The 24,238-nt window shown below is 36.9% G+C and overlaps 1 protein-coding gene across 2 annotated transcripts in view; it reads right to left on the bottom strand.

Annotated features, from left to right (window-relative positions):
* Positions 1-21,923, bottom strand: part of LOC131065571 (CRS2-associated factor 2, chloroplastic) — a 79,087-nt gene extending 57,164 nt beyond the window's left edge. Inside the window, exon 1 of one of the 2 annotated variants that reach the window (XM_058000125.2) lies at positions 21,042-21,923. In XM_058000125.2, coding sequence (XP_057856108.1) covers positions 21,042-21,711 — 670 coding nt within the window. In that variant the 5' untranslated portion in view covers positions 21,712-21,923. The remainder of the gene's footprint in view (positions 1-21,041) is intronic. The other variant, XM_058000124.2, reaches the window with a different exon arrangement.
* Between the last annotated feature and the right edge of the window lie 2,315 nt (positions 21,924-24,238).

Genomic DNA, 24,238 nt, shown 5'->3' with positions numbered 1-24,238 from the left:
TACTTATTAATATTTATTACTAAAAATATTGTTGAAATATTCAAATAAAAATAAATTAATATTATATTTATATATTATAAAAATAATATACATATTCTTAATTATAAACACAATTTATATATTTAAAATAATAAATATATAATTGTGAAGATCGGGGGAAATTTACTTTGTGTGTTGTATCTAATTTGATCTGCTTATTCAAGCATTATGACTTTGGGTAACAGCCAGGAGAATCATACGTTCAACAATACATCGTGAAGGGAGTCTATGATATAATGGAAGCATGAACGAAATACACCAAGAATCAAACACTATAAATTGCTATAAGAATTCCGATAAACACAGGCAATGCCAAGCGACGCTATGACCCTTACTTGGTCTACATCGATAGTATGAAGGGAATTGTTACCGATATCAAGCACAGTTGGCAGCGTTGGATACAAATGTATTGATGAACCAATCAAGCACCAGAATTAGTCGACGGTGATAACAAATATCGCCTCCTAACATAATTTTTGTCATGATCGGGGGAGAATATTAGAAGTGTTACATTACCGACTATTGATAAAGCACCGTGATCCTATCAAGGAAGTATTCATACACATTACACAAGAGACACGATGATAAGATAATCATTAGCGATTGAAAATTTGAAATAACAGAGTGCAATACCTTATCATGCGATTATCATAAGGAATCCGATTAAAGATACAAATGAATAGATAACTAAAGGGGTGCGATTAGTGAAGGAGGTTATGACCAAGAGGCAGCGGTCATGTCTCCTCCTTCCATACGTATGGTATAAAAGATCTTCCCAACATCTCCAAGTGGCATGGGGGGGAATTTAACCCTTGTTTTCTAATTCATTTGAATCACTCTTTAGGAGCCATTGCCAAAGGCAAAATATAGGTTGCATAAGGGATACAGTTCTAAATCAGAAACAGCGACATATTCGAATTGGGTTTGTTTCCTATTTTGCCACCATTGTTGCAGGCTTCTACAGCCAGTTCTCAATCAGCCATCAACCTACTGCATGAAATGATTGTAGATGATTATCCACCTCAAATAGGGTTATCAAGATAAGTTCCTTCCTCCAATCTATTCTTTGAATTTTAAGTTAAATGTTATAATAAAATGAATTCAGTTTGATAAAATTATATTTATTAACATATTACAATCCTCACTTTAAGTTAGAGTTGTTGTTTTGGGACTGAATTATAGTAAATCCTAAAAGGGGTGTGTGTAAGAGGTTGAAAGTATAGTGCATACACCAAGAGAAAAGAGCAGATTACTGAGGAGGAGATATCATCTATGTGATGTCTCCATCCAAACAAACAAAACATGATAATGCCCGCTTTAAAATAGAAATTAATAATACATAATAAAACTATTAAAATATAAAAAAATATATAAAACAAATAATACCAAAAAAATCAGATCGGAACTGATATTAAATTAAAGGCAGTAACATCCCTGCTCTTGGTGGTATGCATGGGGATGTGCTTATTACGAATGCTTAATATATGAAGCTGGTCAATGTTTTTATGCAGAATTTAATAGTAATAGTAATATATGAATATTAATAGAAACACTATTAAATAGACTGCAATATGCATGACAGCCATATTTAGTGTCATATATAGTGGCAGACCAGATCTGACGCATGTCAAATCTATCTGCCTTACAACCTCTAGATAGACTAATAATTACTGTTTAGACAATGGTAGTATTAATAATTTATATAATAGGTAATTGATAATATTTGATAATATAATTTAATTTATTAATTTATTTATATTCAAATCAGAAAATAATAATATATATATACATACATACATACTTGACATAATATCAATAAGATTATGTTTATATATTTATAAAAGCATAAATTACAAATATACATATTATTATGAATATAATGGATGGTTTTCAATAATAGAACTGAATATGATATAAGAAGGGAAATATATGAAGGAGATAGGAACTACGGATGTGTAGGCAAAGGCAAGAGAAAAGGGAGAAGATAGCAGAGACGCCACAGGGACGTATATGTGTGTGGGTGTGTGCCACACACACACATATAAATATACTTGTAGTTTTTGATAGTTATGTCATTATTGTTATAATGTGTAGGTTATAGAATTATGTCATGATTATTATAATATGTATGTTACAGAATTATGTCATCATTTCTACAATATTGTATGTTACAGAATTTTAGCATAATGTTGTATGTCACAAGATTATAATTTAAGTAATAAGGATAATATGAATTATAATTCAAATGATATTGATAATATGAATGGTTATGACATGTATATCAATAAATGGTAATAATGTGATTATATGATGGAGGCTATTGGGAGGAAATCCTCGTAATCTAATGCAGGGATTATGATAATACCTAGTACGCAGTATATACTGAATATCTATATGCATATATGTTATGGCTTGGTTGACAAAGTTCATCCAAGAAGAGACGGATCTGGTCGGTCCTCTCTGGTAGACTTGGATGATGGGATGCATCATCCAAGGCAAGGAATTGATCAGCTATGATGGTCTTCCTTGGTATGGCTTGGATGTAAGAAAGACAGGAATCGAATTAACCTTCGATTTCTTGGATGGCTTGGGTGTAATAAATTACATAGAAAACAAGAATCGAATTAACCTTCAATTTCCTAGATGGCTTGGGTGTAAGAAGTTACATCGATGACAGGAATTGAATTAACCTTCGATTTCCTGGATGGCTTGGAACCAAGATGGGTTCCAAGAAGGCGTGCTTCACAGTCGCCTAAGGACATATCACAGTACGGCACTCGTATCCTTTTTATCAGATAAGAATTGAGATTAGTGTTAATTAAGTAATTTAAGTTAAATTGCAAATTAGATTAGTTTTATATATATATATATATATATATATTTGTTGTATTCTAACAATCTGTTTTGCAAGACAGTGATCTCTAACTAGTAGGGACATTTCAAATAATCATCCATTGTTTTTTATTATATTAATTATTTCATTTAGTAAATATATATAACGATCAAGGATGGGACATGAAACTCTCATTTACTTTCTGCATAATTCAAAAATCACAAAAAATCTAAAACTAGGGCTTTCATTGCAAATCACCGTATAGAAATCCTTGAGCTTGCATGAGTTTTCTTCAATTGAACACACGTAAGGCCCCTTGGGTTAACAGCAAACCCATCAAACAACTGAGTCGCATCCACGCACTGAAGGAACCTTGGAATTAGCCGTTTGAACTTTAAGCAATCTTAGCATACGGACTGATCTTGATCAAGAGAGGATAAGGTGACCGTTGGTGACTTTATTCTATGTTCGACGCTGTCCAAAAAAACACGTCAACAGTACGCAAATAATTTTCATATCACATATGCACATCAACGCCATGAACAATGAGCTAAGAGCAATTGAAGTTAAGCTTTCAATATAAATTCAGACTAACCATGCACTACAACTTGCAATCGACAAATCACAAATGGTATGAACATATAGGCTTCACCATTGATCAACAATAAGATTTTCCATTCAACTAAACAACTCCATGTAAACAAATCTAAAACTTGAGAAGTAGAAACCATGCAACATGTGGAAACAACACACAAAAATCTACCATATCATCAATGAAAATCATATGTTTATTCCAACATTGCTTTGGCAACAATTCCTTGTCTTCTCTTCCTACTCTACTCTAAATCTATTAACATTCACCATTCACCTTTACAAATGAGAAGGCAAAGCCTTATATAGAGGTCTAGGGTACAAATGAATGGCCTAGATTGATTTGAAATCAATGGCAAAGATAATTCAATAGAAACCCTAATTGGGGTAGTTACAACTACCACCTACATTTATTTAATGCCCTCCAATGCAAAAATTGCATGGCTTTGGATACATATCCCTTTTGAATGTGGACCAACAAGAAAATAGGAATTGTTAAATTGAATTTAGTGCCTTCCACATGTATAGTCATTGATAAGCCAAGTTCATTGAACTTGGACATGTCGATGTGGCATGACTAGATTAGTTGATGATGAACGGGCACCACCTCATCATAGATATCTCTTGATACTCAACATCATCCCATTGTTTGATTTGATAGTTCATATTCCTAAACTGCATCATCTTGATCAAGTTTCTAACTTTGATTAACTCTTCTAAAACTGTCATTCTTCTTTGATCATCTTTTCACTTTCATGTTTTGGAATCCCTCTTCTTGTTATGTTTTGCATTTCATTCTCATAATTGGGAATCCACCTTGTGATCATCTTTCTCCTTGTCTTCATCTTTGAAATGTGAACCATGGCTTTGCCTTGGAATGTAGACCTTGACTACATATTGTGGAATCCTTCGTGTTCACTATCCTTGACGATTATTTTTTCATCCTCGTCATGTCCTTGTCTTTCCTTCATTTGTTCGCCATCATTGTGAAGTCTTCTTCATGTCTTGAGCTTGAGGTGTTGATGCCCCCCTTTGCATAGTGAAGTTCCTCTTTGCCATCTTTTAAATATCTTGACTTTCTTCACATTATTGAACCCTTCATGATGAATTGATCTTTTTAAGTTGTTGTGGCATCTCTCTTCATGTATCATCCTTTTGTTGATGAATTGAACTTCACAACTTTTGTGTTTTTAAATGTTATTTCGGTTTTATGTGCTATTTGTACCATTTATCATTATAATCGAATTGTATTCACTATGTTTTGACTTAGTGTAGTTTTCCCTGCGATCTCCTTGCTTGGTTTATGTTTACGACAGTGACTACCGTGTGGGAAAGCCACTCACGCGGTGGGTGGGATCTCCCCACAGTCATGGGGAGACCCATGGCTGTGGGGGGAACCCTCACCATCGTCGTGAGGCATGGGTTATCTCACAATCCACTGCATGCTCCATTCCTTTGTGCACTGTAATATTTGGTGGATATAGATTTCAGTTCGGGTTTTTATTTCGGTTTTATGGATAGAAGACTCTGCATCCTCTTAGTGGTCTAGTGGTTTTTATAGAGTCTAAGTTTTTAAAAACTTTTGGGTTAGCTGAGTTATTGCTAAGTCCTAGTTTTTCAACTATGATTTCATTTATGTTAATGAGACTTGTAATTGCTGAGTACCCAGCAAGCTGATTTTTGAATCAGTAATGGACTTGGTAAAGATACTAAGGCCAAAATTCACCAATTTTAAAAGAATATAAAATAAAGCTCCTCCACCAAAAATCAGAAAATTTAGGTTTTGAATGGGAATGAGCATGATGGTTAAGTGAAAGAAAAGGGTCACTTGCACCTTATATTTTTTATTCTTCTGTGTGTTTATAAGTGTTTTTTCTTAAATGTACTTTTTTATTTTTTGAGTCTAGTAGAGCCCCACTGCCTAAACGAGTCAAGGCAGCAGATTTACAGCTCCTGCCTGCTTTGGGACTTGGTGAGTATTCTTCAGTCCATAAAGAATTCCAATGGTATGATTTCACTTCAAGACATTGACAGTAATGCAACACCATCAGAAAAATAAGTTTTTTGTTAAACCCATCGTCCATTGATGAAATAAAACATGTCCAAAGACTACAAAGTTACAAACCAGTCCAAAATTTATAAAAAAAACACCCCTAAAATAACCTTAACAAAAGGAATAATGTTGAAATTGAATCCAGTAAAGCAAAATTGTACAATGCTAGGAAGTGAAAAGGCACAACACATATTTACAAGCCTTACAATTGAAAAGGCACATCAAAAACCACAACTTATGAAAACAAGAGCAAAATGCATTAACAACTAAATTATAATCTTTGAGAAGCAAACACAAAGAAAGAGAGAGAGTGCATTAAGATCAGATTTAAAGACAGCTTCAAAATGAATAAAAATATACAATCACCATACCAAGTAATTTACTATTCACTAGGTCATACTGAATGTAAGAAATTCATATTGAAGGCATCCTACACACTTTCTCATTTTTAAATCCTTCATAATCAGAGGCTCATAACATTAACTTAATTTACCAGTCAAGTTCAAAACTGATAAGAATATGTTACAAACATAAGTATACTAGTCACTTGGTCAAATTGAATGTAAGAAATGCATATTCAAGGCTTGGTACGTGCCTTCTCATTTTCCACTGCTTCATAGTCATGTAATTTATAAATCCTAATTACAATGAAAAACACTTCAACAGCCAATGAAGTCTAAGGAAACAACAATTCACTTAGCTTTTGCAAATATAAATGGCATACTCAATGGTCTAAAAGAAGATTGAAATCTATACCAGTCAGCTACTCCTGAAATCCTAAATCTTCTGCTAAATAAAAAACAAGCCATCAATAACAACTAGAGAATTACCATTGGTTGCCTCAACAAACAAGAGAAAGGCCTTGGTATACTTCACCATTGTTGGAATCTTGGAACGCTCAACCAGGGGATCCAACTAAGGAAGCAATAGGATAGGTTTGGAACCACCACAATCTCACATTAGGAAGATTCATTGCAACAGTAATGGGAACATCAGATGAAACTAAGGGATCTCATCATAGCCATGTCTTCTTTGTATCTAAAATAGATATAATATAATTTTAGAATATACTTGTATAATACAGGCATTTATTGCTTACATTAGTGATGTAATAACACCATAATAACTGTCTAAAAAGTAATTTACAATGTTAAGTTACAACTACCAATGTAATTCCACCATACAATAATAAATACAAGCTTACACACATTGAAGTGAGCAATTTAATTCTCTCAAACTATATGCAGATTCAAAAACAATCCAGCTAGTATATTTTTGGATTAAATCAATAACCTCGTGTGCTAAAACATTGTCCTTTGTAATGACTTTGGTCAATCTTGCTGCAGTATTGTGTAATCATCCTTACAAGGCATAATGCTTGGATAAAGAATTTTTTTTATATGGCTAATCATTTACAAACAGTTTGCTCATGTGAGCATCAACATGAGACAAATACAAGCTCTTGTGAGTACAAAAATGAGACTAATACCAGCTCATTTCAAGCAACCACACTAGAAACCACTTATGGAAGACCAAGAGTCACAACTTAGAAATCCACTTATTTAGAAGCCACCTCTGCACTAGAAGCCAACTATGGAAGACCAAAAGTCACAACTTAAAATTCCATATTAGATGTCCCTTCAAGATTAGAACTTGGGTCTCCAAAATGAGAACTCAATGCTTTAACCAATTAAGCTCAACCCCCTAGACTTGGCTAAAGAATTTTGTAAATTTCCATCCTTTTTTAAATATGTATACACCTTTCAATTCATCTAAAAAAAACATTAATCTTATTCATACTAAAGCATAGTTGAATTTATGGGACATTGCTAATAATTTTATTTATTTATCCTTCATCTAGTAGAGTCTTTTGACATTTAGAATTAGGTTTTTGTAATGTTCCCTGATCGTACGATGTACGGTGAATAGGCCGTACAGTGGTGAGACGAGGAGTGGTCGTACGGTGGTATGAGGAGAAGGGGGAGTCATATGGTGCAAATGCCGTACGGTGCAACGGTGAATAGGCCGTACGGTGGTGAATTGCGAAAGATTTACTTTTTAAATGCTGTCTCTTTAGCCGAATTTGGGTATTGACACCAAACTGCACGGGATTTTATCTTATAAGTTTTACCTTTACCTCCGCAATTTATCTAATTGTGTCACCTTGGAACATTTTAAGTTAAAACGCCCTTCCATTCATTTTCGCAATCTTCGAGTCAAAATGCCATTTTGAAAAGGTTGAAGAGAATGACGCCTCCCCTCATATTTGCGATTTTCGGCCTAGAAGACACTTTTGAAAAGTTCTAGTTTAACGCCCCTTTCTCATATTGGTATTTTTGGGCCAAAGTTATTTTTTGCAAACTTAATGAAAAATGCCCCTCCATTCATTAGCGATTTTCGGCTTGGAATGCCATTTTGAATTATTGAAGTTCGGCCTAAATGGTGATTTTGTCAATTTCGGCTTGGAGGGTCATTTTGCCAAAACTTTTAATTTTTACATTTTAACTTGTATTTGGCGAATTTCGCGTAAAAAGGGTATTTTGAAAAGTTCTTTTAAGTTTAACGTTTTTGCTCTAGGCCCCGAAATTTGGCCTAAAAGGCCCTTTTGAAAAGTTTGATTTTAACGCCTTTTTTTTGTACTCCATTTTCGGGCTAAAAGCGCTTTCTGCAAACTTCACGCCTTACTTCATTTTCAGCAGGGGAGGCATTTTTTTAAAAAGTTTTTAAAGTTTACGCTTTCACTTGATTTTCAAATTTCGGGCTAAAAGCCCCTTTTGCAAACATCACAAAAAAAAACGCCTTACTTCATTTCGAAATTCGGCCGAAAGAATCATTTTGCAAAATTAATAGGTTAAACGTTTTACATCTTTTCGGGATTTTCGGGCAAAAATGAGGGTTTGGATTTTCGGCTCATGGAGCCACTTTGCAACTCTTGATTTTCGCGAGTTTACTCCTTGCTTTTCAGGTTCATTGGATCATTTGGGAGATCGGGCCTTTGAGCGCCTTTGCAAACTCGGGTTGAATGCGCGATTTAAAACTTTTACTTCATCGGTCAATTCCGGCCCAAAAGCCGTTTTTTGTTATTTTCTCCAATTTCGGCCTCTTAGGATATTTTAAGAACTTCGTATATTTTCGGCCCACGGAGCAATTTTGCGAATTCGTTGCGTTTTAAAACTTTCATGTTGGCCCAAATGCCTATATCATGATTTTAACTTTTTCAGCTTACTTGGCTTGTTTGTGAGAGTTTCGATCTCGGCTTGGAAGGAAGTTTTGTGAACTTCCTATGATCTCCAACTTCGGCCTACTAGAGGGTCCTGCAAATTTAACTTGCAGTTAATTGGTTATGCCCTTGATCTATGAAATCCGGGCTCTCGGGAGGAATTTGAGCAATTTCTATTGCAAACTCGGCCCTTAATGAAGAAATGCGCGATTTTGATGCCTTATGCTGCTATCGCCTTTTATGCTTTATAAAACTTGGCTTGTTTGACCATTTTGCACAATTTTATCCTCTGAGTTAAAACGCCACAAGTTTCAAAGTTTTCGGGATTTACAGGGCTTCCTAGGAGGTCATACACTCTCTTGCGGGCAAACTAGACACAATCGGGGGTCCCTGTCAATGACGGGGTGTGTGTGCTGATACACACAACACTACACAACTATCGGAAACCAAGAAAATTGAAAACAAGCTCTCTAAAAAAAGCTGGAGTCCCCTGACGACCACCAATACCCCTACAAGAATCTAGGAATAGGATAACAAAAAACATCAACTAACTAGGTCCAAGAAGGGGGCATTATACACCCTGACCTCTATATTCTCAAGGGATGTCGTGGTAGTGGCCAAAACACACATTGACTAGAAGGATGAAATCATTAATATAGTTATGAGTTTGTGGAATGGTGAGAATGTTTTTGATTGCTACCTTTCTTAGCGTATAATATAGAATTCATTGTGATCTTTTTTTGATCTTTGAAGTTTGTACATGTATTTAGACTTATAAGGGTGTAATTGCATATCAAAGGAGAATATTTCCAAAACAAGGGAGCAATATTAAATTTTTTTTCAAATATTTGTATAATAATTTGGATGCATTGTTAGTGGAAACCGACATCCAAAGAGATTTGAAATTCATTCATTTAAGTGGGGGCACCAAATGAAATAGATGGAACTCAATGGCAACACAAACAATGGAGATGACAACCAACCCAAACCATCCATAATGCAACGAGAATAGTTTCTATATCAGTATGTGATGTCCCCTTCTAGTTGACATCAATCATCAGGGTAGATTAACCTATCATTCTAACCCTCATAAGTTAATGAGTGTGGACAGAGGGTCTTCTTCAGTTGGCATCTTCATCCAGGACTCAGTATGCTTCGGTTTGGCTTTCGTTTGGCATCATTTAGACTTCTTTTTCTATACTTACTATTTATAGTAAGTATTGGGTTGATCGAGACAGGCCCTTTCTATTTTTAGCAGGAGCATATGATCACATGGGGAATAGCAAAATGGACTCCCATTTCAGACGCCGTAGCAAAATGTTAAGTATTTTGGGAGTTATTAAACAATCTAACTTTATAATTTAACTTAATGTTGAGGGTCTATTCATCATGAAAAGGGGCCAGTTGAGTAATTAATATCAAACGCTCAATTTAATGAATTATTAAAATGATTTCCTAGGTTCAAATGTTATAACATTTTAAATGTTATTTAAAATGCTTTTTAGAGGAAATCGAATTTCATGAAGGAGATATAAGGTTTGCAAGAGAAAATGGATTCATTATTGATTTGGGAATTTCTTTCTTGTCTTCACGTGAGCTTTGGAGTTTGTGGAGAACGAGGGTTTCTGCAGATTGACAGAATTTTCAGACTTTGGAGAACAGTCATTCTTCATTGTTTTGGCATACTAAGGTTGTGCAATACCAATTGAAGCTTGCTCATTGGATTGGCTTCATCAAGAGGTCAATATTGTGCAGATTGGGAATCAATTCACGGAGTTTTAATAAGTTTCTTGAACCAGATTGAAGAAGTACTTCTGATCAGCATCTGAAAGGTTATTGGTATCAAATCCACATTGAATATCGACAGCTGCAAGGTGGCATTAATCCCAAGAAGGGAGCGATTTGGGTCATTAGGTCACCAAAAATTTTGTAATAAATTTGGAAGGGGTGCTGAGGTTAGAGGAGTCCAAACACATCATTGGAGAGCATATTGGGAAGTCTATTGGCTGGTCGATTCAATATTCCAGGTTTTTATCATCCATTGTGGTTGCTTTTTTTATTTTGGTCAATGAAAAGACTTCAATCAGTTGGTTCTCTACAATGTCTCAGAAATCTTTGTTATTAAAAATACATCATTGTTGAAGTTTTCTATGTATTTAAACAGTTGTCAATATTTTGCATTTATTATATCTGAAAAATTCTCAAATGCAAAAAAAAATCAGAAATACAAAACCAAACAAACCATCAGCAATAAACAAAACAACAGTAACAAGCATAGAGGACAAGGGGTCTTCACAGCGGTATCAAAGCCTTGATCCTGCCATCTTGGAGGGTTAAAGGCTTCACATGCAGCCCCAAGAAGTTGGTCCTCACAGGTATTATACACACAGAAGGGCATTACTACAGGGAGATCAGAATTTTGACATCCGGCAGGATACCATGGATGATAGAAGAGAGAATAGTCCACCACGTGATGAGGCTAGAGAAGTGAGGGAAACCATGAGAGGACTACAGGATGGGCAGCAGCGTATAGCGGATAAGTTGCAAAAACTCACCACAGCTATACAACAGTTGGCTAATCTTAGGAGGCAGAATCGTGCGCAAGAAGATAACAAGAGTGTGGTTGGAACTCCCAAGGCCCGTAGAACTCCTACACATATGGTTGATCGGCCTACTAGGCCTACTTTTCTAAGGAATGAGCCAGAAGAAGATTTAGGGGAAGATGATGATGCTATGTTTGTGGATAATGTCATGAAAGTGCATGATGAGTGGAGCTTATTACCCCTGATGTAAGAGAAAAATTGAACTTTGTCAGGTTCCTGACTCAGAAGAGGGACCATGCTAGAGCTAGGCAAGACAAGAGGCCACAGAATCAGAATAGGGATTTGGAATATGCTACCAGTAAATTGACCCTAACACTATTTGATAGAAGTGGAAAGGTCATAGCACGATCATGGATTCATAAGTTGGACACCTATTTCCATTTGTGGCCTATGAGAGAGGGAGATGCAATCAAATTTGCTACATTGCATCTTGACGGAGTGGCTAATAATTGGTGGCATAATGGAATGGTCACCCTGCAGCATAACCTCATCACTTCATATCAAGAGTTCGTTGATTGGTTGGTTGAACGTTTTGATAGAAAGGATCTGGAATCATATTTTAGAGAGCTTGCTCAGCTTAAGCAGGTTGGGAGCCTAGAGAGCTACATTGGAGATTTTCATCGATTATCTGTCATGGTTACCAATATCTTTGAGCAAAGATTAATTGTGTTGTTCATTGAGGGCCTTCTATAACCTTTGAGAGGTTGGGTAAAAGCTTTTGATCCACCTACACTGCAGGAAGCCATGAAGAAGGCTAGGAGCATGGAACATGCAGTACCACAAAGCAAATTCCTGTCTAAGGGATCTTCTTCATCTAGGGACAGCAAGTTCTTCCCTGAGAAGCAAGGAAAATCAGTAGCTCCGTTTGACAAGGAAACTCTTAATGATTTACGAAAAAAAAATCTGTGCTTCTATTGCAAGGGTCCTTACGATGCTAACCATGATTGTCCTTTGAGGCTGTACTATGTCCACTTATTTTTTCGGATTTCAAGCACAACAATATTACAATGCACCCGTTAAAGTTAGGAAATATAATCCCAATGCTACTGAAAAGTAACCCTTCCACTTTCTGATCACCAAGAACCCAATGTGGGAAGGTGAGAGAATACGGTGATAAGGGGTTCGTTAGCTCATTAATCCGCTAGAAATTACAATGCAAATACAATACTGGGCAGCAAGCCAGCCCCTTCCACTTTTCAGCAGGATGAAGAATACGAACTTGGTGGTAAACTAGCCAAGGCAACAAGAGCATAACAAAACCAAATCACTCTACTGCTTATGCAGCAGGAGGACTTTTACATAAAACTATCACTCAACCGCATATCTCAACAAGAGGACAATATCACTCAACCACTTGCTCAGTGAGAGGAGAAAACTGAATTACAAAACAATCAGGTGGCTAAGCCATTCTCTTCCACTTGTTCAGCGGAAAATGCAGCATAGAATGAATTGGTCAATACTACTGAAGCAATTTTTACAAAGATAGAGATGTGAAAGAAGATAGAATGAAGTACATATCTCAAGAATTCACTAACACACTCTAACCAAAAAACACTACTTCTTGTTCTGAAATCAGATACAATGAAAACACAGAATTGGCCACCCCGAAACCCACTAAAATGCTTATAACTCTCTCAAAACCGGATAGAATCATGCCAAAACAAAAGCAAATGAAGCGTATGACATAAGCAAACAAATCAATACCTTGAAACTGCGACTGGAGAGCAACAACAGGGCACACAACCCAAGGCAATTCTGGAAATGGCGTTTTGGCTGAATAGTTCGATTTGCAACTGTAAATTGGAGAGTTCTCCAAATGCCACACCAATGTAGGAGAATTATTGTCTCCCTGATACGCTTCCAACAAGCCCTCACCCAGAATGATGCACTCAACACACAGGCAGCTACGAGCAAAATACACTTCCAGTCGGCACACACCAGCAACACCAAAAAAACCAGCAGCATACAACTCTACACCAACACACCCAAAAAAGTCACCAAATAGCTCACAACTACGAACCACAGCTAGGAGTGATATCTCACACTCGAAACCGGAAGGAAGGATCTAGGAGGTATTCACCCTCGAAGAAGTCTGGAGTCATTCCGACAGCATAACAATATATTTTCTCTGGATAATCAAATGAGGAGCCCAACACCTGTTTAAATAGCTTTTCCATTCTGAAATTCAAATAAAACTGCCTCCAAATTCGCCTCATTCAAATTGCGTTTCATTTCAAGTAGTGGACCCAAAGTGGTGCCCACTTTCCTAAGTTCAAAAATCGGGCCTAGGAAGAAGACCACAATTTTGGCATGATATAATTTGGAGTATGTTGAAAATAAAGTCTCAAATATTCATTAAATAATTCGCCTAGGCAAGACTTAGGAAAAAATATCAATTTCTGCACAATTCCTCATAACATCAATCAGTAATAAAAATAATTAAATAATAACCTTAGGATAAGGAATAATATTTAATTAAATTGCTTATAACTCCAGTACCGATTATCAACAAAATTCGGATGAAGCTGAGCAATGAGGATCACTGAATTGTGCTGGAACAAGACCAAATCAAGGACTGCCAAAAATAGAATGCCCCAAACTGCTACTTACTAAAAATAGTAAGTCATGAAATAATGCTCCAAAAATAGTTATCTTCGCAACCAGAGAAAGAGCTTGGTGAGCTTAGCAACTATGTACCATCCCGACAGCCAAACCCTAACTTACTAAAAATAGTAAGTTCACATTCCACCCCTGACAAGTCTGGTCAGAACTCCAAGGAACATGGGAACCCTTAATTCACCTTTCCACATAGCCTACGGGTCTCCGGAATAGGCCAATGGACCACTGAATGCAACATCACAAGGGGACATTACAGAGGCCTAAGGGCAAGGCTAACCGTTATCTATGGACTTTTTATGAGGATTTTGAATCTGAAAATTCCGACCAGCAAACTGATCAAGAGGAATCCGATGTAGAGAAGATTGAATATGAGCCTGAAAAATTGGAAAAAAATGGATGCGCATAAAGAGGATGTTAAACTTAAGGAGGCATGTCTCACTAGCGTTTAGTAGGAGGGCTCTTTCAGGATGCATGGAGTGTTAGCTGGACAGAAAGTTATCACTTTGTTGGATACAGGAGCGACGTACAATTTCATTGATCCTAGATTAGTGGAGAGGCATGGGATACAGACCGAATAATTTGAAGGCATAAGCGTGAGAGTAGCAAATGGTTACACTCTTAAGTGTGACAGGATGATTTCAGGACTCCCTATGCATATCAGTGATTATGAATTTAAGGCAGATTTTTTTTTGTGACTATGGGAGATATAGATGTAGTTTTGGGAATGAGATGGCTTCATGACATAGGAATCTTCACTCTCAACCTTCAAGAGATGGAGATGAGGTTCACGGTAGATGGGAGAACTCATGTGTTGAAAGCCATAAAGACAGTAGTTTTCAAGATGATATCATTTAGGAGGATGGAGAGACTTATGCGCCACAACAAGGTTGAGTGGGCAGCGGAGTGTATGTTGATGCCATCACAAGAGGGAAAGCAAAAATCATAATATCATCCAGATATACAGGAGTTGAGAGTTAAGCACGAAAAGGTATTTAGTGGCATTCCACTTGGTAGACCTCCAGATAGGGGCATTGAGCATATTATAGAGGTGGAGGAGGGTGCAAAACCCGTGATGATTACTCCTTATCGGCACCCAAAGTGACTGAAAGACGAGATAGAAAAAACAATTAAGGAGTTGCTCACTATGGGACACATTAGGCCGAGTAAGTCACCATTTGCCTCATCAATTGTATTGGTGAAGAAAAAAGATGGTACCTTGCGAATGTGCATTGATTACAAGGTCCTGAATAAGAGGATCATCAAAAACAGATACTTTATCCCACGGACTGATGAACTGATCGATGAGCTTCATGGTGCATGTTACTTCTTAAAGATTGATTTGAGATCAGGCTATCACTAGATCAAGGTCAAAGAGCAAGACATAGAGAAGACTACATTCAGATGTCACTGTGGAGACTTTAAGTTTGTGGTTATGCCATTTGGGTTAACCAATGCTCCCGCTACTTTCTAGTCCACGATGAACAGGGTATTTCAGGCACAATTGAGGCGGTATGTATTGGTCTTCTTTGATGATATCTTAGTATATAGTAAATCGTGGGATGAGCACTTGGCACATTTGGACACAATGTTGGGCATTTTGGATAGGGAGTCATTGTATGCTAAGGAATCAAAATGTGATTTGGGTATGACAGAATTACTATATTTGGGTCACATTATCAAACCAGAGGGTGTACGTATGGATCCTGAAAAGATCCATGCTATCATTGAGTGGCCTACTCCAAAGAACGTGACACAATTGAGAGGGTTTCTTGGTTTGTGTGGTTTCTACTGTAGATTTGTTAATGGGTATTCTCGTCACGCAGCACCCTTGACAGATTTGATCAAGAAGGGTGCATTTATATGGACTCCTAAGCACAAGAGTGTTTTGATAAATTCAAACAGTTAATGACAACATGCCCAGTCCTAGCCTTACCAGACTTTAATAAACAATTTGAGCTCCAGTGTGATGCATCTGGTGAGGGAATTGGAGCAGTGCTTATGTAGGATAAGCACCCTATTGCATTCGAGAGCAGGAAGCTCAAGAACCGGAGCATAGTTTCAGTATTTAAGATAAGGAGATGTTGGCCATTATGCATGCATTGGCCAAGCTCGGGCAGTATCTTGTGGGCAGCAAAATTTGTATAAAAACTGATCACAACAGCTTGAGACATTCCCTTGGACAGCGAGATCTTAATGACTGTCGGCAAAAGTAGGTCAGTAAATTGCAGTCATATGACTTTGACATTACTTATGTAAAGGGAACTCAGAATGTTGTTGTTGACGCCCGATCTCACCGACCACATTTGAGCTCTATGGTTCAGATTTCAGAGAATTGGCAGCATCTGATTATAGCAAAGTATGCAAAAGATTCTTGGGCTCCTGGCATTGTTGAGGGTACGATACAGGATGGCAAATGTTCCCTAGTGAATGATCTCATCATTTACAAAGGGAGGATTTATTTGACCTTAGGATTGGAGATGAATAACGGAGTTTTGAGATTCTTTCATGATGAGCCTATGGCAAGACACCCTGGATATTTCAAAACTTATAGACAGGTTCAGGAGTGATTTACTTGGAAAGATCTCAAAGCGGATGTTCTCAGATATGTTAAAGAGTGCCCTATATGCCAGCAGAATAAACAAGAGCACACATACCCTACAGGATTACTCCAGCCACTTTTGATTCCTGATAGGAAGTGGGAATGTTTATCTATGGATTTCATTACAGGCTTGCCAAAAGCCCAACGCAGAGATTGTATTTATGTGGTTGTTGATCGGTTGACCAAATATGCTCACTTCTTTCCGATAGCAACTACTTACACAACTACACAAGTAGCAGAGTTGTTCTTCCATGAGGTATTCAGGTTACATGGTTTACCTCGGAGTATTGTCAATGACAGAGATAGTCAGTTCATGAGCCACTTCTGGCAGAAGTGGCTCAGACTGTGTGGAACCAAACTCACTCTGAATACTAGCTACCACCTGCAAACGGACGGACAGACAGAGATCGTAAACAAGTGGGTGGAAAAAAAACCTCTGAAATTACATTGCAGGGCAATAGAAGGCTTGGGTAAAGTGGATTTACCTATGTGAGTATTTTTATTTTTTATTTTTTGTTGCGCCAGTGGTATCCCCGCAACCCAGCCCAACACCCAACCCACCTTACCTTGGACTTACATATTGCCAAGTTGGGGTTCATGAAGGGGCAAGCTGAGGCAAGACTAGTCCACTAGGGATGTGAGTATTGTTATAACACCACTTTCCATATGTCGATATGAGTGACACCATTCTTGGCATTGTATGGATATGAGGTGCCTAGTTTTCTTGATTTACTACTGAGTGACAGTAGAGTGCCTAGTGCTCGTGATTTGTTGCAGGAGAGGACATCATGAGAACTCTCAAGGATAATATTCAAAAGGCACGGAATCAGCAAAAGCAGCATGCAAACCAGAAAAGGACTAAGCGTTCTTTTGAGGTAGGGATATGGTGTATCTGATGCTACAGCCTTATCGTCAGTCCACTCTCAGGAAGAGTGGTGTAGAAAATCTTAAGCCACGCTACTATGGTCCCTTCAGGATTATCAAGCGAGTATGTGAGGTGGCTTATGAGCTAAAGCTATCGACAAATAGCAGAGTACATAATGTATTTCATGTATCGCACCTCAAGAAGGCGTTAGGCCATTGAGTTGTTCCTTTTGCTATGTTACCACCTTGGATGATGAGGGAAAATTGATTATGATACCTGAGGCCATATTGGATGTTAGGGAGAGGCAGTTGAGGAGGCGAGTTATCAAGGAATATTTAATTAAGTGGAAGGACCTATTGGTTGAGGATGCTACTTGGGAGAATGAGGATATATTACAGCATCCGGAGTTGAGATTGCTTGGGGACAAGCAATTTCAGGGAGGGCGGATTGTGATGTCCCCTTCTAGTTGACATCAGTCATCAAGGTAGATTAGCCTATCATTCTGACCCTTGTAGGCTAATGAGTGTGGACAGAGGGTCTTCTTCAGTTGGCATCTTCATCCAGGACTCAATATGCTTTGGTTTGGCTTTCGTTCGGCATCATTTGGACTTCTTTTGCTATACTTACTATTTATAGTAAGTATTGAGTTGATCAAGACAAACCCTTTCTATTTTTGGCAGGAGCATATGGTCACATGGGGAATAGCAGGGTGAAACCCATTTCAGACGGCATAGCAAAATGTTAAGTATTTTGGGAGTTATTAATATTTTGGTGGCCAAATTAATATTAAGACATTTAAAAGGCTTATTATAAAGTTATAATCTAACTTTATAATTTAACTTAATGTTGAGGGTCTATTCATCATTGAAAGGGGGCCAATTGAGTAATTAATATCAAACGCTCAATTTAATGAATTATTAAAATGATTTCCTAATTTCAAATGTTATAACATTTTAAAGTTATTTAAAATGCTTTTTAGAGGAAATCGAACTTCATGAAGGAGATATAAGGTTTGCAAGAGAAAATGGATTAATTCTTGATTTGGGAATTTATTTCTTGTCTTCACGTGAGCTTTGGAGTTTGTAGAAAACAAGGGTTTCTGCAGATTGACAGAGTTTTCAGACTTTGGAGAACGATCATTCTTCATTGTTTTTGCATACTGGAGGTTGTGCAATATCAGCTCAAGCTTGCTCATTGGATTGGCTTCATCCAGAGGTCAATATTGTGCAGATTTGGGAATCAATTCACAGAGTTTTAATAAGTTTCTTGAACCAGCTTGAAGAAGTACTTCTGATCAGCATCTGAAAGGTTATTGGTATCAAATCCAAGGCAGCCGACAGCCACATTGAATATCTACAGCTGCAAGGTGGCGTTAATCCCAAGAAGGGGCGATTTTGGTCATTAAGGCACCAAAAATTCTGTAATAAATCTGGAAGGGGCACTGAGGTTAGAGGAGTCCAAATGCATCATCGGAGAGCATATTGGGAAGTCTATTGGCTGGTCAATTCAATATTCCCGATTTTTATCATCCATTGTGGTTGCTTTTTTTATTTCAGTCGATGAAAAGACTTCAATCAGTTGGTTCTCTACAATGTCTATGAAATCTTTGTTATTAAAAATGCATCATTGTTGAATTTTTCTATGTATTTAAGCAGTTGTCAATATTTTGCATTTATTATATCTGAAAAATTCTCAAAAGCAAAAAAAAATCAGAAAATACAAAACCAAACAAACCATCAGCAATAAACAAAACAACGGTAACCAGCATAGAGGACAAGGGGTCTCCACACAGTACTGAAGGGGGGTGTTAGAAATTAAGTAGTTAATGACATAGAATAATAGTGTAATGAAAGTAAATTAACATATTAATGTTAGTTTATTAATTAGTTATTAGTCAGTTATTGGGTAGTTGTAGGTTGTAGAGTTATATGATGCCATTCAAAAGTAATAATAAAGATTGTTGAAGATGAATGATTAATTTGTGTGTCGGAGCCTTTGACTCTTTGTTTCTCAATTACAATACCATTAAGACTTATGAGGCATGACTATCAGCCAAGGCAATGACTATTGGGTGATAAAACCTCTTGTTATTAAAATCAATTCTATGCATATTGGTTTTTCTCTTGCAGTAAAGGTTATATGGCAAGTGCATCAGCTACAGGTGACGAATGCCTTTCTTAATTAAGATCTTTAGTATGAGATGCCTATTATGAGAAGAGAGACAAGCTCTTCATTTCATTGGCCTCGATAGATGTCGTGCAAGTAATATAAGCAAATTTTAATTGTAGTTCTACATGTTGAAAATTTGATCATACAAATCGCAATACTTGATTCCTAGGTTTTTTGAGGTCATAAATTTTGGATTAATACATCCTTGTCATTCAAGTATGGCAATCAACCAAGGAAATCTTTAATATTGGCATTAAGTATGTCCTTATTTTTATGTTACAACATGGATAAGTGTATGCACAATATTAGTGTGAAGGCATCATCACAGATATTATTGACGAAGGGTTGATGCCACTATGTAAATGGAACTAGTACGCAACTTATTATGTTTGGCTCATTCTTGGCCAAATCTTCCCTCAGCATGGAAGATTTTACAAAAAGTTAATACAAACACGTACAATTTTGTAAAAGGAGCTTGAAAATCACTAAAAACGTGCACAACAATATCCTACATGATATTTCAGACATAAAAATACCCTTATAGGCCAAATGGGGAATGAAATATATTTGAGAGTGTGTTGTGTTTCTTGTATTCTGTGATTGACTGAAGTTTGAAAGGAAATGCAGGGATATGTTAAAATTATGGGAAATTGTTTTCATATATAGTTTTATAGAGCCAAGCGACTGAAACTTTCAAGCTGAAAGTGAACCTGTCCTCCAGGCCATAACCAGGTCTGGTACTGGTTCATGTTCCGCACAACTAATATACTGGCCCAGTGGGACCTCGATGGTGATTTTTGGATAGAAATCGATTCCTCTTGATGGGATCCATCCAACTATGGAACTCATATACTGTTAGCTTTATGATTAGTTTCTTAATGTCAATTTATCCATAAATTTAGGTCATCCATTGAAGTGGCAAACTATGGGCAATTCTGGACTACACAACTAATTCGACATGACCATCAGGATTCTCTAGAAATCAGACCAGAAACAGTGATTTCTAATTCTAGAAAAGTATTTCCTCAGTTCCACAATGAATCCCCTTTTTTGGTCCCTGCTCCCAGTTCGAATTCTGCCAGCGGAACTAAATATAATAGAAAAGGGAACCTGAAAACCTTTAAAAACATATTCCTACAGAATAATCTAGAGATGTAAATAATCTCAGGGCCATTGATTAAATTCTACGAAATGTCTAAAAAGGAAACCGGAAACCTCTAAAAACATACAGGATAATCCAGAGATGAAAAACTTTCACGGCCAAGTGGGTATTAATGGTTTAATTCTATAGCATTGAAATCCTTAAAAAAGAAAGCCTGAAGAGTTCAGAAAGCATAGACAATGATTATCCTGCAGACTAAGGCGTAAGTACACCCAAGCGTTAAGTTGCTAACTGGGTATCATACCTTTACTTCTAACAGCAAAGTAATCCGGAAAAAAAAACACATACCCAGATTAACTTGGCGGTTGCTGCGCACACAAGCATTAACAAGCTCCTTAATCTCTTCCTCAGAAAGAGGCTTCCCCAAAATCTGTTCTCTACTGATACTAGTAGCATTAGTCCCATCAAAAACAGGCTGCTGAAAACGAGGAACCCCTTGCTTCTGAGGCTGAGGTAACATATTTTTGGTTTTCTTCTTGCTCTGAGCCAGAGGGGGTCCTCCAGTCCATGGCCTGGGCATTGTAGTGGGGCCAAAAGGAACGTAAGGGGGCTCTCTCAGTGCAACAGGCTTCATCTTGGGTGTCTCTGAATAACTGAATTGGAATTCAAATGGGGCACCAGGGACTTTATAGGCAATTCCATTGTCCCCAACACAGAGTCCTCCCTCTCCATCATCCTTATTGTTGTCTATTTCTGTAATTGAGTATCTTTTCTTCCTCTTATTTCCCTCTTCCTTCACTTTGACAATGCTACTGGATTTTAAAGGCAGGTGATAGTGTGAATTATAGTGAAAGGACTTTAAGGCTCTCTCACCATTGCTGAGAATTTTAGTTTTATCTGCATTGACATTTTCATGTATAGCGCCTTCCTTTTTCTCCTTGGACACATAAGGTCTTCTGTTGATGTTTTCGGTGGTGCTGTTGTAGACATTGAAGATTGAAAAGCTTCGTACAGCCATCTTCCTCTCTTCTGTGAATCAAATCTGCACATTATCTCTAAATCAAAAATATCTGCACTCGGTAATCCTATTATATCTATTCATTTTGTCATTTGTAACATTGATTCACAATTTATTCAAATCTTGAACTTACTTTATACTATATGACGCAAAATTACATCTGCATCTAACTCACTCTTGGTAAAAAGTTGAAAACGTGAGACTCCAATGGAAGCAAACGAATATTTTTTTATCAGATTTGTGGTGCCCAATTTCGCGCTTAGATTAGTAACTGCTGTAGGTATATGTGAGGCATAATAAATAGCTTTTCATACGATTTTTAAAATGTGGCGAGATATAGTATTTCCTTTGGAATTGAAAAAATTAATGCATGTGTATTTGAAATAATTAAATAATTATTTTAAGATGTAGCTTTGGATAAATAATTTGACGAAACATAGATAAATAGGCAACATATAGATATCATTATGTTATATAGATAAATAATTTGAGGAAACATAGATAAATAAGTAATAGATAGATATATTTTATGTAATAGGTAATTATAAAATTATTTCAGCAATAAGTTTAGGTTGCATATATTTTTCACAAATTATTGTAGTTATAGTTAATGTTGAATTTGGCTTAATTGTTGATGAAATAATAGTTGTTATATAAGTCATTTATTAATAAACTTACACAAGAAAATGATGACTAAGCGACTCAAGGAGATGTTGACAAAGTTACTTGTAGACATAAACTAACAAAGTGTGAATAAGTTACCAATTTGTATTTATGTATTGTAGAAGTTACTTCCAGGCTTCTTGTTGATAATTACCATGCTCTATGGCAATTTTCTATAGAAATGGACTCATAGTGTTGCATAAGATGCAATTATGTTTCTCCTTTGGTACAAAGATTAACTAAATGTTACTTGTATTGCTATTTTTTCTCACACATTCTCAAGACTTTAGTTCTTCAGTCTTGAATTTATTTTGGTCAACTTATCTTTTATGTAATGAAAAAAGGAATAAATGAGAGATATTTTTGTTTAAGAGTTGGTAAATGAAATGAAAATGAAGAAGTGTTGTATTTTTTGTTGATAGTTGGTATATAACTCAAGCCTTATATATTTTATTTGTACTCACTTCAAGGGATTAATCTTGACTCATAAATTCTTGCATCTCTCGCTCTAGGTTAGGTTTGTAGTTGCATAAATTACTTGGGTAGTATTTATAATGAAAAATATTGTTAAACCTTTGAAATTTGAAAAAAAAAAAATCAAATTTCAGTCAATCTTACCCTTTTTTACATGACTATTATGTGTTGACTAGACACATGAAACATTTCATTTCTGATCCTTGCAGTTGTATTTAAAGGAGTGACCCTGATTCATTTTCAAGAGCACCTAGAAAGAAATCTCACAAGAGCACTCAAGTTACATTTATTAACATTAAACATAAAGCATTTTACTATATTTCATCTTGCATCATAGCACTTGTTACGCATTTGTTGGTAATATAATTCATGTTCTAAGCCATTGACTCAATATCCTTTCAAATTTTAAGATAGGGGAGTAATTCTCCATATCACATGCAAACTCGAGCAACCACAACTAAAATTTTATGTGGAGACTAACATGGTAACTTAAAAACGACCCCCTGGTCTGGAACTTTTGTGTTGAAGGTGGGGTTGTCGATTTTCTGGATTGCTTGAAGGGCCATGATGAGCAGCTCTCGGCTACTTTCGCCTCCTCCTGGTATGGGAGGCGGGTCTCAGTTGGCGGCATTGCCTTTGATGTCTCTGAGGAGACTATTGCCCAAGCTGCAAAGTTGACCCTTGATGGCTATCGCTGGAGGTGTACCAGTCATGTTGCAAATAGTGAAGGTTTGAAATTGTTCTTTTGTAACCACGAAGAACCCATCAAGCTACAAGGTGCGTTTGCTCGGGAGGACCTCAAGCACCTGTGGAACATGATTTGCCTCATGATCATGAAGTATTTTGTTCTTGAAGGCAGGTATAAGGTATTCTACTACTACCATTTGCCCCTCCTCAATCACTTCCGTAACAATGATTTTCTTTGTCTGTTGTTTTATTTACTGCACTCTATATAGAGCTTTGTTAAAGACACTATGGACCCCAAGCATGGGGATAAGCCCCCCTACCTCCTCCACCAGGGCCTCATTTATAGGTTATATAAATTCCATGAGGCTCTCTGGCCCCCTAGAATCTTTCGTTCTCAGCCCCCCATGTCGACTCCCTAGCAGCTCACGGCCCCGTCTATGGCTTTCCCTAGATTCTTCCAATATCACCATGAGGGCTTTGCTACAACCATTATGTCCCTACCTGCTTATGCCTCGGTTGTTTCCTTATCAACGATCTCCCCTAGTTTAACTCTTTCTGCCTCTCCTAGTGCTTCTCGCTCCCTGTCCAAGGGCAAAAGCAAAACCCCCGCCAAACGTAAACGCATTGTCTTTGATTACAATTCTTCCTCTGAGGACGCTGAGAATGATAATCCTCCCCAAATTCTGAGGTTAAAAGGATATCC

This window comes from Cryptomeria japonica, chromosome 4 (assembly GCF_030272615.1).
Source record: "Cryptomeria japonica chromosome 4, Sugi_1.0, whole genome shotgun sequence".
NCBI classification, from domain to species: Eukaryota; Viridiplantae; Streptophyta; class Pinopsida; order Cupressales; family Cupressaceae; genus Cryptomeria; species Cryptomeria japonica.
The sequence above is the reverse complement of the archived record's forward strand: the minus strand, read 5'-3'. Positions and strand labels throughout refer to the sequence as shown.